Raw genomic sequence first — 15,492 nt, forward strand, 5'->3', positions numbered from 1 at the left:
GCCTCGATGGGTGGGATCTTATGCTCCTGAATAATAGAGGAATCAAGAGGAACATGTATGCCTGCAATGAGAGGAGAAAGAAGCAGAGTCACTGAGAGGAGCAGACGGAATGGGAGGGTGGTTCAAGGGGGATATTTATGGCTGATTCATGTTGATGTATGGCAGAAACCAACACAATACTGCAAAGCAATTATCCTTTAATTAAAAATAAATTAATTAAAAGAAACACAAAGTTTGTGAGGACTGGCAAGAAGAGTGATATGATTGAAAGACATGAAAAGTAACAGAAAAAGAATAACTAGTATGGTGTTTTACATAGAGGGAAATATATTCTTGTCAATCTCTGCAGAATTGTCTGACCTGCAAACTGTCTTGTATTAGTCACTAGAAAGTGAATGCACAAAATGGATATAGATTGTTACCACTTAGTAGGAAGGTATCTAAGTCAATACTCTCTTAACACTAGTTCTACATCCATGGCAGACTAGGAGACACTCATTGACTCTTCTCTTCTGAAAGTAAGACTTCCTATTCCAACAAAATTATAAGCTCCTCTGGGGCAAAGCCATGTTTTCATTCATTACAACACTTAGCACTGTGCTTTCTGCAGAATGAGGCTTTATTAATGAATCTGTTTAAAGGAATAAATGAGGATCAGTTCAGCTTTTATATACCAGTTGTACATATGAAAGATAAATGTTAGCACCAAGCCTACACATGAAAAAAAGTGATATATTTACAATGTCATTTGCAATATTTTAATTCTATTAACATCTCTACTCCCCATATTGTAAAAATGCAATCCATGTAACTTTTATTTATAATTTACTCTCTCTAGTAATAAATAACTTTTGTTCATATTGTAAATTTCCTAATGCCAATGAAAACACATGGGGAGAAACCTTAAATCATCACCAAATTCTGCTAACATCCAGAGGCCATATGATATTCTAATACAAGTCTTATCAACATAAACCTGTGAGGACAGAAGAGAAAAATGTGTTTGTAGTGGTCACATAAACATTTGAGGTTTTTATTAGGGATCTATCACTATTTGGTAATTCATTGAAATAATTTCTTTAGACAGAAAAAAAAATCATTTTCCATTCTTTTGGGAATATTTGGAGTATTCACAGAGTATCTGTGATTTCCTTAAGTGTGGCATTTTGGATTGGTTAAAACGTTTATATTATTAAAGGCTATTGGAATTGCAAAGATTCTAAAAGCCTTTTTTTTTTCAATGATAGAGAGTAAAAACAAAACACTGAGTTAGAGTTACAAATCTACACTCCTATAGATATGGGAATAATATATTTTGTTCCATCAACATGTCTCCTTTACATTATTCAGCACAAAGCTTTGTGAAATAAGAATCATGGGAATATAAGAATATAAAGGAAAAAGGTACAAATAACAGCTTCATAAACTGAAAATGTACATAAATAAATCATGTATATGTGGGCAGTTTGCTTAGCTGGCAAGAAACAAAATATGGAAAATCTGCTTGTTAAACAATAACTACAGAGTGTGCTTTTATGATGTTTTTCACCGCAGTAATTCATATTAGAGATAGAAGCAGTTGCATGTTAAATAAAATCATTGAGCATTGTTCCCTTCATATTGTAAAGAGCTGACTTATGTTGTTTTTAGATGCCTCCCATTAGAAAGTAAATATTCCTTCAATGCTATGCATTTCACAAAATTTAATAAAGATGAACTATAAATAAAGTCACTGGGAGATTTCAGACAGTTTTATTAGGAGATTGTTGAAAAGAAAAAGAAAATTAAATACAATAACAGTAAACGTGGTTCTCACATTGAAACCAGGCTCAAAGAACTAGGCTACCATAGAAAAATTTCCAATTCTTGCATTATGATGTAAAAACAGATTTTTGTACAGATTTTGTACAACAAAATTCGTAATAACCTTTTATCATTTTTAGAAAACTTTAAATATATAGATAAAAATAGACAATTTTCATAGGTCCTACATGAAGATGAGTATGTTCTGTTTCAAGGGCTTGCATAGAGCGCAAATGTGGTTATAATATAGAACAACTAGACATTAATAATTTTAGGATTACAAAAGCATGGAAACCATAAAATGGGCACAATTTTACTTGTTTAAACCAAAAAACGAATTTTAAACCAACCTGTATAACTAATAAAGGGTAAAAAACTTAAGTTACAGACTTAAAATAACATTTCTTGACTTGTAATATTTACAACATGTTAGTAAGATTCTCTCTTAGCATATAGCTGATAGCTTTTTTTTTATTCCTTTCTAAAATTTCCTTTTATAGTGAACCAAACACTAAAGCATTCTCAAAGGTCTGGAAAATATGTATTTTAAAACTATTTAACCTACTTAACAGGTGACTCTATGCAAGAAGCAGAGCAATGGCTGATTACTACTTATGGAAGTTGTGAGCTTTTAAAAAAAAGCTTTCAAAAATGTATGATTCAAAAGGTTGCCACAAGTCCCTCTGATTTTAAGTTTTATAATCCTTTAAAGACTGCATACAGGGAAAAGCAAGAGATACATACAATAAGGAATAAAATCTCTTGTGTTCAAATAACAAAAGATGTTTATGGAAGAATTATGCTTAGAAAACCAAGTTTCTATAAAGCACTTACTAACAGTGTTCAGTGTTTTAAATAAAAATATTGCTCCCTTTAAGCAAGCTAAAAATAGGAACTGCATATATAACCTTTTTATTGTATTAAAAATGGCCTTAGCTGGTTAATAGCGAGCTACACAAAAGAAATACGTTTCAGTATTGCAAGGAAGACCTAAAAACTATAGAAGCGTAGTGCCAGTGTATCTATAATGTTAATTTCTTAACCAAATCATTAATAGCCAATGAGAACTATCTTTAAACATTTTTAAGGTAGTTTCCTTGGCCATTTAAGATTTTGCTATTTATGGTAATAAATAATGTTAAGATCATAAAATTTAAGATGACAGCAAAATCATAAAATGTCCAGCAACTGTACTGACTCATGATTTCAGTCTTTAAAGGTGTAACTCCACGTATGTAAAAACAAAGAGAAGGTAACTTCAGCCTGTAGTAAGCACTGTTTGCAGCTTGACTTCCAGTTATCTGCACAAAAGTGAAAACACATATGGTAACTCTCAAGAAGACAGTGAAAATAACACATAGGCACCCTTCCCTCTGACCAGGGTGGGAAGCACAACACATTTGAACTTTATCACTCAGCGCTACATGGTATTGGACTGATACATCAAAGATCAAGAGTTTGTTAGGTTTTGTCTTTCAGCAACATTAACATAATATGACATTAACATATAAAAATATTTCTGGTGTTTTGATTTACTATTCAGCCACAATCCATTCTCAATAGTGCAGTTTGGGGCACTAACTAGGGTTCAATATACAAATAAAAGTGGCTGACACAGAGTTCTGTTGTCACCAGATGCATAAGATCTCATTCATTAATACTGTGACTCCAGACAAATATTTACATGCCTGCATGCGTTAAAACCAGAAAGGTGTCTTTCTGACCAACAGGGTGACAAAACATATTTTCTAAAATTTTCATTTTCCTAAACTCTAGTATACTACTGCATACATAATACCTTCCTTGTATGTTTTACGTTTATATACTGTACATGTGACCAACAGTTTGAAGAAGAAGCATCCTGATCATTTTAAGTTCTATATACCACTACCAGTTTGGAATGAAAACATGTTACATTTATATATTTTTTAAGGTAAAAAGACCTTCAGTGAAACCGTTTGGCTTATATCCAATGCTTCTTTTCAGATATGCAAAATGTTATTTCACGGGGTTGTTGTCAATATCCATTTGTTGGTCTTTTGGAAAGTACATGAGACAAAAATCTTCAGGAGAAAAACCACAGTTAGAGAGTTTAAAATAGAATGTAACAATATTATTCTGTGATTTACTGACTTTTTAGGAATCCTCTATGTCCTCTACAAGTTCATTTCCAAGTGTTCTTGCTGGTTTCTGGAGGACATAATTCTGTAAGTCTAGGTGACCAGTGCTACAAGAATCTTGATGTGCTCAGATACAGAATTTTCAGAAGAGGAAAATGGTTCATTCCATTAAAAAACAAAAGGTAGGTCTTATTCAGACCTGCTTTTAAACTGTATACAAGTGTCCAGCAGCAAAGTTGCAGTTATTAACTGTATGAAGTTTGATACTTGTACATTTACAAACATTCTCAGGTCTCTGGTATGAACCACAGATGAAAATCAATAAAGGAAAACCTTTTTTTGTAGAATACTTAAACTTTAAAGAACATTAATACACAAAATTGAGGAAGTTCCCTTAAAAGGACTTTATTTTTTTCCAAACTTTCCAATGATGAACGTCTGACTGCAGAGTTTTTTACTATAACATGGGTTTCTTCAACAGGAAAGATTCAGTACATGACAGTAGTTTTCAAATACAGTCTTCCATCTAAAAATGAACAACAAAAAATAATTATATGACATCTTGGAGACAAATGTGAAAATAAAAACTACACAACCCAATATAAAATTTGTGGGTTTTATTCTATCTTCACTTATTTAGGAAGCAACATTTTTCACATATTCTCAAAGTCAATTTCATAATTACATTGAGTTTATATGTTTGAAAAGAATACAGCATTTCATAAATTCTCATAAATATATATTTGCTATTTTGATATCAGTACAGAGCACTCAGAAAATATGTACGAGTATGTGTGTGTGTGTTACTGATATGCAAAGCTAGCTGATTTCTGTTGAATGACAATTACTTCCTCCAAGCTTGCAGAACCAATTTTTTTCTGAATGCACTCAGATATATCTCCATTATGAAAGACTGAGAGGTGTTGTTAAATATACTATGTAATGCAACTCGTGTGCACACTTGTTGCTATTTATATGAAAGTCATCCAGGTTATTTCATCAATATCAATGAACTATCATCTTTCCACCTTGAAGTGAGATTAATAGAATAATTAAATATTAAGATGCAAATATATTACTCAACTTTTACCAGTTGAGAAATACAGCTATGTGAAAAAGAAATAAATCTTCAATAAATCTACTAGAATGAAGCATAAATAAGAAATTAAAATCCAGAGGAAAAACAAAGCAAAACATAAATCTATTACCCTCTCAACTGTCCACTTTATGGTGTGGTTTAAACTTTCAAAATATTTGTATAAAATGTTTAAATTTCATATAATTTAATATCTATAGTAGAAGGTATATAGAAAAGTAAAGTTTTCAAACATTTGAAAAACGCTTATTGCAGTGCAAGTGTTTGTGAAATGTCTGGTAACTTTAAGAATTCATACATAAGGAACTAGAAATAAACTACAGTGATTAAGGAAACACAGTCTAAATATTTGTAGATCTCACCTTCAACATTAAGTTAATTGAGTGCTTATACATAATCTGTGGTAATTAGTAACTTAAAACCAATGTTAAACCATTTTTCTACTTCACAGAAATACTGATGTACCTAAAATTGTATATTCCTACCGCATGTTTTAGCTTTGCCTCCAGGATATTATGAACTCTGGCTTATTGGTATAATCTGAGCACCCAGTGAATGTTTAATAAGTATGGGTTTGAATGAACAAATGAATGAACAAATCAGATATAATTTTCCTGTGGTTTATATATACAAAGTAGATAAATAAGCCCAAATAAACCTAATAAACTAATATTATAAAAAATTTAAAAATAAAGCTTCAGTTTTTCACATTCTTAGTATCATGTGTCTAAAAATCAGAACTCCTAACAGATATTTTTGATAATGAGTTTTAATAAGTAAAGCAACTAAATGGTTTCAAAATCTATAATAGAAATTATAGGAATAACCAAAGAATACTGGCGTTTTTAACCAAAATTTTCTAATTCTTTTTTTTTTAATTTTTTAAAAATTCTTAGTCTTTATTTAATTTAACCCAACTTTTGTTTCCTTCCAATTTATCTCAATATTTCTATCATTCATGTATTCACTTATGTTGAAGATATCATTCTCATTCTTTTTTTTTTTTTAATAGACAATGTTTCCTAAGATTAGACAGGGGAGGAGAAACATTTGTCTTCAAAATTCAAATTTCATTCAGTGAAGTCATTCAAAATACTTGTGGAAAAGAAATGATTTGTTCAAAATTAACATCTCAAGATTATGAATTCTTAAAAGTCTTTTTCCATTAAAGAAAAAAATTTAAGCCTTAAAGATTATTGATACCTATAGCACATTAGGAGAAGGAATGCAGTAGCAAAGAATGGTTATACAAAAGTTATTCATTAATCATCAATCATTGTAGTTTTGCACATTGTTATAAGAAGAAGGAAACGGCAACCCACTCCAATATTCTTGCCTGGAGAATCTCTGGACAGGGGAGCCTGGTGAGCCACTATCCATGGGATCGCAAAGAGTCGGACATGACTTGGCACACAGCACACACGTTGTTTTAAAAGATCCACTAGCCAGATTCTTCATCCAGGTTCTATATAATGGACATTGACTTTCTTCTCTAATCTTATCTGTCATCCCTCTCCCTCATGCAGTAACCCTGTCACACACCAAGCTCTGCAATGCTGAGGTCTGTTATTCCTTCTAGAAGCTTCAAAATAAATACCTCCTCCTTCCCTGCTTGCATTGCTGTCTTATTAAACATCTCTTAATAGAGCTCACCATAAGAACTTCATAGCACTTTGTCTCACTTCGATGTTACATATGAGAAGTTTCTTACATGGCAAGACCCACAAAAGCAGCAGCCATAATTCTTTTCCCATCAGTATCAGAAGGAGAATGCTTCAGCATGATGCTTTCTTTAAAGATTTTAATGCAGTCTCAAATGTTAAACTTTTGCAGAAATTAATTAATTAACATGCTTATGTGCTAAAAATAATTCCTTTAGCATTTAGAGATTTTAAAGTCTATCTGAAACTAAATTTTAAAACAAAAATATATACATTAAAATATAACACAATATTTTTGGAAGATTTTTATTGCAGCCATATACAAAATATGTTTATAAAAATTATAAACATATTTATGTGCTCAGTATTTAGTCTACTATAACATTTACTTTTAATAAATATGTCTCAAATGTTTGACTCATGTTCATAACAGGAGGAAAGCATCAAGCATTAAAAATGCTGGCTGTAAAATAGATTCCAATTGTTATAGTTAAGGCATTTCCATGGTTCAATAATACTTAGATATCAGAGATTATCTGCCTTAGAATTAACTGGAAATAGAAATTTATCAGGCACAGACAGACTCTAGAAGAGTAACTCTCTCTCTTTTTGTCTACAAAGCCTAACTTTGAAGCAGGCTTACTTTATAATTTTGTCATATTTATTAAAACATTTTACTTAGCCACTAAGTCGTGTTCATGGACTCCTTGTGACTCCATGGACTGCAGACTGCTAGGCTCCTCTGTCCATGGGATTTCCCAGGCAAAAATACAGTAGTGTGTTGCCATTTCCTTCTCCAGGGGAATCTTCCCCACTCAGGGATCAAATTCACATCTCCTGCATTGCAGGAATATTGTTTCCCACTGAGCCACAAGGGAAGCCCTTATTGAAACATATTTATGGATAAATCAGAATCTGTAAGGAAAAAAAAGTTTTAAGTAATTTTACGTTGTTCCTGAGAAATTATATTGACCTGCTAATCTACAGCAAATAATCACATATGGATGTACCCAGAGAGCTAACATCAGGCTTCTGAGTTATGGGACCCCACTCCAGCACTCTTGCCTGGAAAATCCCACGGACAGAGCACTCTTGCCTGGAAAATCCCATGGACGGAGGAGCCTGGTGGGCCGCAGTCCATGGGGTCGCTGAGAGTCGGACACTACTGAGCGACTTCACTTTCACTTTTCACTTTCATGCATTGGAGAAGGAAATGGCAACCCACGCCAGTGTTCTTGCCTGGAGAATCCCGGGGATGGCGGAGCCTCATGGCCTGCCATCTATGGGGTCGCACAGAGTCGGACACGACTGGAGCGACTTATTAGTAGTAGTACTAGGTCTACCTCAGGCCTCCAATAACAAACCACCTGAGAGCAAGCCTAATGGCAAGGGTGCTAGATAAAATACATGGGCCCATAATTCAAACTGTGCCATGGTTTTATGTTATGTAATAAGTATTCCAATATTCTGTCCTTGCCTGACTCTTCAAATAGTAGGCAAAGTGATGGAGCCCTAAAAATCAAGCTACAGGATGGAGATTATTGGAACTTCTGAGTATTTTCATGGCTAAGACTTCATTATTCAGAGTTGTATTATTGGCATTTAGAAGCTCAGAGGCTTTATTTATGTTTTGTTTTCACGGCTGTCTTTTGTAAATTGCACTTCATTTCTGAGTAGATAATCTCACATCTACTCATCATTTCCTATATCATCTTTATTTCTGTATTTGCTGGCCACCAAGAAATATTTTTCCTGATGCTGAGCATGGTTTATGAAATAATTATTCCCTGATATTTCAACTGGGTAAGAATTTTTTAAAGATCAAATCAACTAGAAATAGGAGCTTCCCAGGTGGTGCTAGTGGTAAAGAACTTGTTTGCCAATGCAGGAGACTTAAGAGATGAAGGTTCAATCCCTGGGTCTGGAAGATCCCCTGGAAAAGAGCATGGCAACCCACTCCTGCCAGAGAATCCCATGGACAGAAGAGCCTGGCAGGCTACAGTCCATAGGTTTGCACAGTCAGACACAACTGAAGCGACTTAGCATGCAAATTGAAAATAAAGGTAATAATAATTATGAACAGCATAGATAATATTTTCTGAGAGTCTATTGTGTTCAGGGCACTTTACAGATTTCAAATCTAAACTTTTCAACAACTCAACAAAAAAATGTATTCTTAGTGCCTTTTACAAATAGGCTATTAAAGCCTAAAAAAATTAAGTTATCCTGCATATTTTCAAAGAACTAGCAAATAGATATGCAATGAATTGATATTTACTTGAATCCACATCTATTCCATTATGTCACTTCCTCTAAAAAGCAGTTGGAAGATTACTGGAGGAAATACACTGACTCTGATGCAGAGGAAGGGACTGAACCTTAGACATCTTGATACCATCAGTCTCCCTGTTTTGTAAATCTTTTCTCACCATGTTCTCAGAAAACAGAGGCTTCCTTTTAGTATGCAAAACCTCAAATGAACAACTTGAAATCAGAACTAGAATTCTTATAGTTTGGTTTCAGAGCAAATATCTTCCTTTGACACAATGATTATTTGCTTTTGTAAGGGAGGCTGATATGACAGAAAAATCATCAAGCGGCACTTTGTGCATGGGAGTACTTAATTAAAAAGTCTCTTCTAATTAAAAGCATGTGGGAGTAGGGATTGAGTGAAACTATTTAAATTACAAATTCCTTTAATAGTTCCAAAGTTCATTGTGATTTGATGCTTACAGCTCTAATTTGGTGAATAAGTAAGTATCTAGATCACTGAATAGTTTATTGTAGGTATGAATTTTTGCATGCTGCTTACTGTTATTATGCAGATTTAGATCCACAGATGAGTTAAAGAAAATATTTTAAAATACTTATAAAAATTGATCTCATGTTTTAATATAGTTCTGTTTTGTGTTTGTGAATTATATTTACTTTTTAAATTTCATTTTTATTTTATATTAGAGTATTGTTGATTGACAGTGTTGTGATAGTATCAGGGGTACAGAAAAGTGATTCAGTTATACATATACACTGATTTAATATTTTGTACCTATTTTTATATGTAGTTATTTATAGCATCTAATACATATAAACAGATATAGACTTTAGCTCATATTCCATATATGAAACTAAAGTATTAAATAGCTTGATCATTTATTTTAAAAAGTTAATGAAGTTTGTTCAACAACAATCACAATATATGATGCAAATAGAATTTAGCTCATATTCCATATATGAAACTAAAGTATTAAATAGCTTGATCATTTATTTTAAAAAGTTAATGAAGTTTGTTCAACAACAATCACAATATATGATGCAATTTTATTACAAATTGGAACAATTTCAAATTGCTTAGGTGGATTACACCAGAAATCCAATGCTTTCATCGAAACATTAAAAAGAGACTGTGTCACTGAAGAGTATTACTCAGTATGCAGATAGGTATATATTCCAGTTTTGAATAGGACTCCCTTGAAAACATACATAAGGATCTCTTGTTTTTTGTTTTTTGCACAAAGAGATTAATAAGTTACATTTCTGTTAGGAAGTAGCTTTACTAAAAATAGCATCTATTTGGTCAAAACTTATATCCAGACACCTGTAATTGAGTGAATTTTGCTGCTTTCACAAAAAAAGTTGTATGTGCCCATATCTTACTACTCCAGAGCTGAGTAAAATATGAATATAACAGATGGCAAACATATAAGATCATTTATCTAGAACATTTAATATTTACCTAAAGAATATTAGGCTAATATGAAATGTAGTAGCCTTAAATTTTCTCAACATAATGTCTTAATCATATAAAGTAAGGGAAACCAAAAGAAGAGATGAAAAAAAAGTTAATGATTCATGTGATATTTGATAAGACAACGAAAGGAAGTCAAAATAAAAGCAAGAAAACAGAAACAGATGGGAAGGATCTTTGTCAAGTCATAACCCCTCTTCTAAAACCCCTAAAGGAAGAAGCTAATTAAAGAAAATATTGTTTCTTGCTTTTTTAATATAATTTTATATTTAGAGTAAGAACATTCTGCTAATGCTGAGGCAAAGAAGCAGAGACAGAAAGTCTACATTTAACATGAAAAATATTTTAAGAGAGATTGATGTTCAGCACAAGCTCTTTTACAAGAGGATACTGAGTAAATATCATTTCTTCTCATGAAATGCAGATAATAACTGTATAAGTGATTTCCTGAAGTTATGGTCAAGGTTGTGTTCAAAAATGATGAAAAGACAAAAACTGAAGAAGTTGCAACAGATTTTGAATTTTAGATCTTTCAGGGTGATAGTTGCATAACCTGCGGCCCACAAAGTTGAGTGAAAATGAGAAAGGACTGAACATCAGATCCCTTTTGAATGCTTACTCTGTACACATCTGGTGCCATTCTAGAGAGTGGGCACAGACTATGTGTAAGAAGGCACACCAAGCAGAGTATCTTACACAGAAGCCAAATATACTAGTACAGGCAGTAGGTAATGGATTACCTAATGGACCAAAATGGCCCAGCTCATTTGAAATCAGAGTAGATAATATTGTGTTTATTACAAAGTTAGTGTGAAGTAAAGCTCTTGATTGTGGCTAATATTGTAAACAATTTTGTAAACAAGAACTGCTTTTTATAAATTTTTCAGTTTTCTTCAAAGAAGAAAGTGGATGAGAACATCTTCTAGTTTAAAACACGCTCTGAGAACAGAAGATTATTATCTAAAGTTACTATACATACGGTAAAAAGGTAGCTACATTTTTAAACAGAAACAATAAAAATAAATCCCTTTCTACACATGAAAAAACTTATTAGACTCTAGGTAAACCTTCCCAGGTGGCACTAGTGGTAAAGAACCCACCTGCCTATTCAGGAGACATGAGATACAGGTCTCATCACTGGGTCAGGAAGATCCCCTGGAGGAGGGGGTCTTCCTGAATCCACTCCAGTATTCTTGCTCGGACAATCTCATGGACAGAGGATCCTAGGTGGGCTACGGTCCATAAGGTCACAAAGGGTCGAACACAACTAAAGTGACTTAGCACAAAGGCACACAAGCACAATTACAGGGGGAAAGACTGGAACTTTGACATCTTGACAAACTGAAGCAAGTGGAATTAGACTTGAGGTACTGGAGCTAGAAGGAAACATCACTGAGCAGCCTGATCTAATCACACATTCTTTTTAAATAGAAACTAAACAGACAAACCAGTAATGAGAGTTGAGCTTAAAAATGTGGAGAGAAGGCACTTGAAGATGTACAGAGGTCTATGGTTAATCTTAGCAAGCTTGGAGTTAGTCAACTCCAGCCCTGCGCAAAATAATTTTTCCAAATGACTAGTCAGTTTAAAGTATCTAGTTCTTCTAAGAAATTACATTCTTATTGTAGGTCTCTTAAAGTGTCCCTTTGCTTGAATTTCATCATTGTCAACTATTTACTGCTTGTCTATTCACCAAGAACCAGGCAATCTATGCTTAATGTTAAAAAAAATTAGCCCTCTATTAAAATGTTTTAGATGTGAATGATTAGCCTGTACTCATGGAGATAGGGTTTGGATCCTATACATTGTATTTCTAAGACCTAAGTGTTCTTACAACACTTGCCCTAGGATCCAAACTCTTGTCCTCTGCCAAGTTATTTCTACTCTGCCTATACTTCTATTTGGCTCAGAGGTTAAAGTGTCTGCCTGCAAGGTGGGAGACCTGGGTTCAATCCCTGGGTCGGGAAGATTCCTTGGAGAAGGAAATGGTAATCCACTCCAGTATTCTTGCCTGGAGAATCCCATGGACAGAGGAGCCTGGTAGGTTACAGTCCACAGGCCTCAAAGAGTCAGACAGGACTTCACTTTCACTTTCATACTTCTATCAGTATAGAATACACAACCTGAGTCTAATCAAGAGGAAATATCAAATGCAAAGTGAGAAACATTCTCTTAAGACTTTTTTCAAACATGTCAATTTTACTTTTTTTTTTTACAATTTTTAAAAGGCCAAGGAAATGCATAACAATCGAAGAAACAAAAGAAAAATTACAACAACATATAATGTGATCTTAATTTGGATTTAGGAATGCTGTAAATGCTATAAAGGATATGATTGGGTCAAATGACAAGATTAGAGTGTCAATAAAATAAGTTATTGGGCTGATAAATACACTGTATTTATGTATGAGAAAAATCCTTATTTTTAATAAGTACTCCCTAGAATACACATTAAAAATAAGGATTTTTCTCTTATACATAAATACAGTGTATTTACCAGCCCAATAACCTATTTTATTGACACAATACTTTCTTGGAGAAGGCAATGGCACCCCACTCCAGTACTGTTGCCTGGAAAATCCCATGGATGGAGGAGCCTGGTAGGCTGCAGTCCATGGGGTAGCCAAGAGTCGGACGCAACTGAGTGACTTCACTTTCACTTTTCACTTTCATGCGTTGGAGAAGGAAATGGCAACCCACTCTGGTGTTCTTGCCTGGAGAATCCCAGGGATGGGAGAGCCTGGTGGGCTGCTACGTATGGGGCTGCACAGATTTGGACACGACTGAAGTGACTTAGCAGCAGCAGCAGAATGTGTATGGGTAAATACAACAGGTAAAGTACCATGATTTATACATCTTACTTTCAAATGCTTCAGAAAATATTATGCAGATAGAGAAAATTACAAAGTATATAGAAGAAAAACATTAACAATAGGTGAAGATTTGCAAAGTGCATATGAGAGTTGCAAAAATTTTTAGCTTTTCTGTAAGTACTTTTTTAAAAATATATATTAAAACTAAATAGGTTTCCTAAGAGGAAATAAATAAAATATAAAATAGGTTGCCTAAGTGAAATGAAATTTTAATAGTCACCAATATTAGATATTTATTTATAACTAGCTGAAGATTTATCCTCTCCACTAGCCATGTGCACAGTTGTTACACTGATTCTATGAGCTGTATTCTCACAGTAAATATGCTTTCTGCTTAATAGCAAGGTTTTAAGAAGTTCTATTCAAATATCAGATAGTAAGGTGATGCTGGGTGATTTTCTTAATAGAGTTCTCCAGAAAAACCAGGTTCAGATTCATGAAACTTATTGGACTGAGGGTGAGAATATAAGCTGGATTCTTGTCTATTGGTCCATTATGTTTGAAAGGTAAATTTACAATTGCAAAGTTTAGGAAGTCTACTTAATTGTCTTACCCCTTAGTTGGTGAGGGCTGTGTAGGCTAATGTGCACTTGGTATAAAGAAATACCTATTCTGTTTAACTATTTGAAACACAGCTTATCTTTTAAAAGTTTATCAAAAACAAAAGCAAAGCATAACACAGACCTCCTTAAACTTGTAGTTTCTGTAAATAAAGGAAAATTGCTGCTAGGTCTTTTTTGGTAAGTATTTGTGCATGTGTGTTCTAATTAAGCATTCATTAGTAACAAGTGAGAATTCATCAGAGTGGTTAATGTACCAGCAAGTGAAAATGGGATGCTTTGCACTTAGGTTACCTTGTCCTGATTGTAAGGTGAGACCTCCCAACTTCAGCAAAGTGAAGCACAGTGAAGTATCTTATAACTTTCTCCATCCTTTTATTCATTTCTGGGAGAAAGAAAACTAAGACACAGGGATGGAAGGAAATAATCTGAGGGAATAGCTGAATTTTAGTGATGATGGACTATGCTTAATAAAAATAGAAACATTAAAAAAGTGATGCCTTATTTGATAAAAATAAGATACTGCTAAAAAGGGGAGCAAGGATCTTTCAAATCAAGCATTTGATCCTTTAAAACTGCAAGAGACAGGGAAAGTTGGCAGTGAATAAATTGAGTTTTCAGAATAAATACATTTGTTTTCTCTAGTGAACAACCAAAAGTGGCAATTAGAAGAACAGTTCTTGTCAGAGTTTAGTTATTTTATTTTAAGCTTGGCCGGGGAAAAATCATCTTTCTTTTAAAAGTTTAGCATTTTTATGCTTCTTTTTTATAGCATGACTAATTCAGTAATTTTAATAAAATTATATTTGTTTAGGGAAGTAATTGTGAATGAACAAAGTTCTAAATATCTAGAGCTTGATTTAACATTTAAACAATGCTAAACCAAAATGCCGTTCTAGTGTTAAACTTGACAAATGTCAAACTTCAGTGAAAGGTTGCAAATGTTTTCAATAAGTATGGTAATTGTTTTAACTGAAGAAATGGCACTTTCATAGGGAATAACTTTTTTCTACATCTCATCCAATAGAATCATCAAGTATTTGGATAGTACATGGGTGAGAACACGAACATGTTGTACAATAACTATTAAATAAGATAGTTCTCTGTGCACTAATTCTAAAATTAACATAAGGGATCAATTTAGAGATATGTAGTGTTATCGTATAGAGAAAGATTAGCAAACAGGCAAGAAAGTGTGCTGATAGAATTGTCATATCTAAAGAAAGAATATGAGAATCAGTTGAGTGTTTGTCAAACAGAGTTGTTCAGCCAAGTCTTAATAAATGTCCATTAAAACATGAACCAAGGATAAGATTACCACCAAAGACTGATGTGGACATCTGGTCTACCTTTACATACATTCCTGAATACATGAAATATTTTAATTATATAATACTCAGTGGGCTGATCCCATTCTTACCAGGTACCTTGACAATTTTATTTACTATATAATCCTTATGGTAGGAATCCTCTAAAATGGCTATCACTGCTCCTCGCCTCCTGGCAGTCACATGCTTGTGAGATATTTCTCACCTTTAAGTGCGGACTTTATCTAAAGACTTACTTCTAATGAAGAGAATATGGCAAATGTGATGGAAAGTCAATTCCAAGATGAGGCTGTAAAAACTGTGACT

General features: G+C 33.4%; 1 protein-coding gene across 3 annotated transcripts in view; it reads right to left on the minus strand.

Moving 5' to 3' along the window:
- DACH1 (dachshund family transcription factor 1) overlaps positions 1-15,492 on the minus strand; it is a 495,552-nt gene that overhangs the window by 26,003 nt on the left and 454,057 nt on the right. For 2 of the 3 annotated variants that reach the window (XM_069602315.1, XM_069602313.1), the window contains one exon: positions 1,737-4,449. The exons of the other annotated variant lie outside the window; for it this stretch is intronic. In XM_069602315.1, coding sequence (XP_069458416.1) covers positions 4,412-4,449 — 38 coding nt within the window. In that variant the 3' untranslated portion in view covers positions 1,737-4,411. Of the gene's footprint in view, positions 1-1,736; positions 4,450-15,492 lie in introns of those variants that run through there. 3 annotated transcript variants of the gene reach the window in all.

The sequence above is a fragment of the Ovis canadensis genome, chromosome 10 (assembly GCF_042477335.2).
Source record: "Ovis canadensis isolate MfBH-ARS-UI-01 breed Bighorn chromosome 10, ARS-UI_OviCan_v2, whole genome shotgun sequence".
Taxonomy (NCBI): Eukaryota; Metazoa; Chordata; class Mammalia; order Artiodactyla; family Bovidae; genus Ovis; species Ovis canadensis.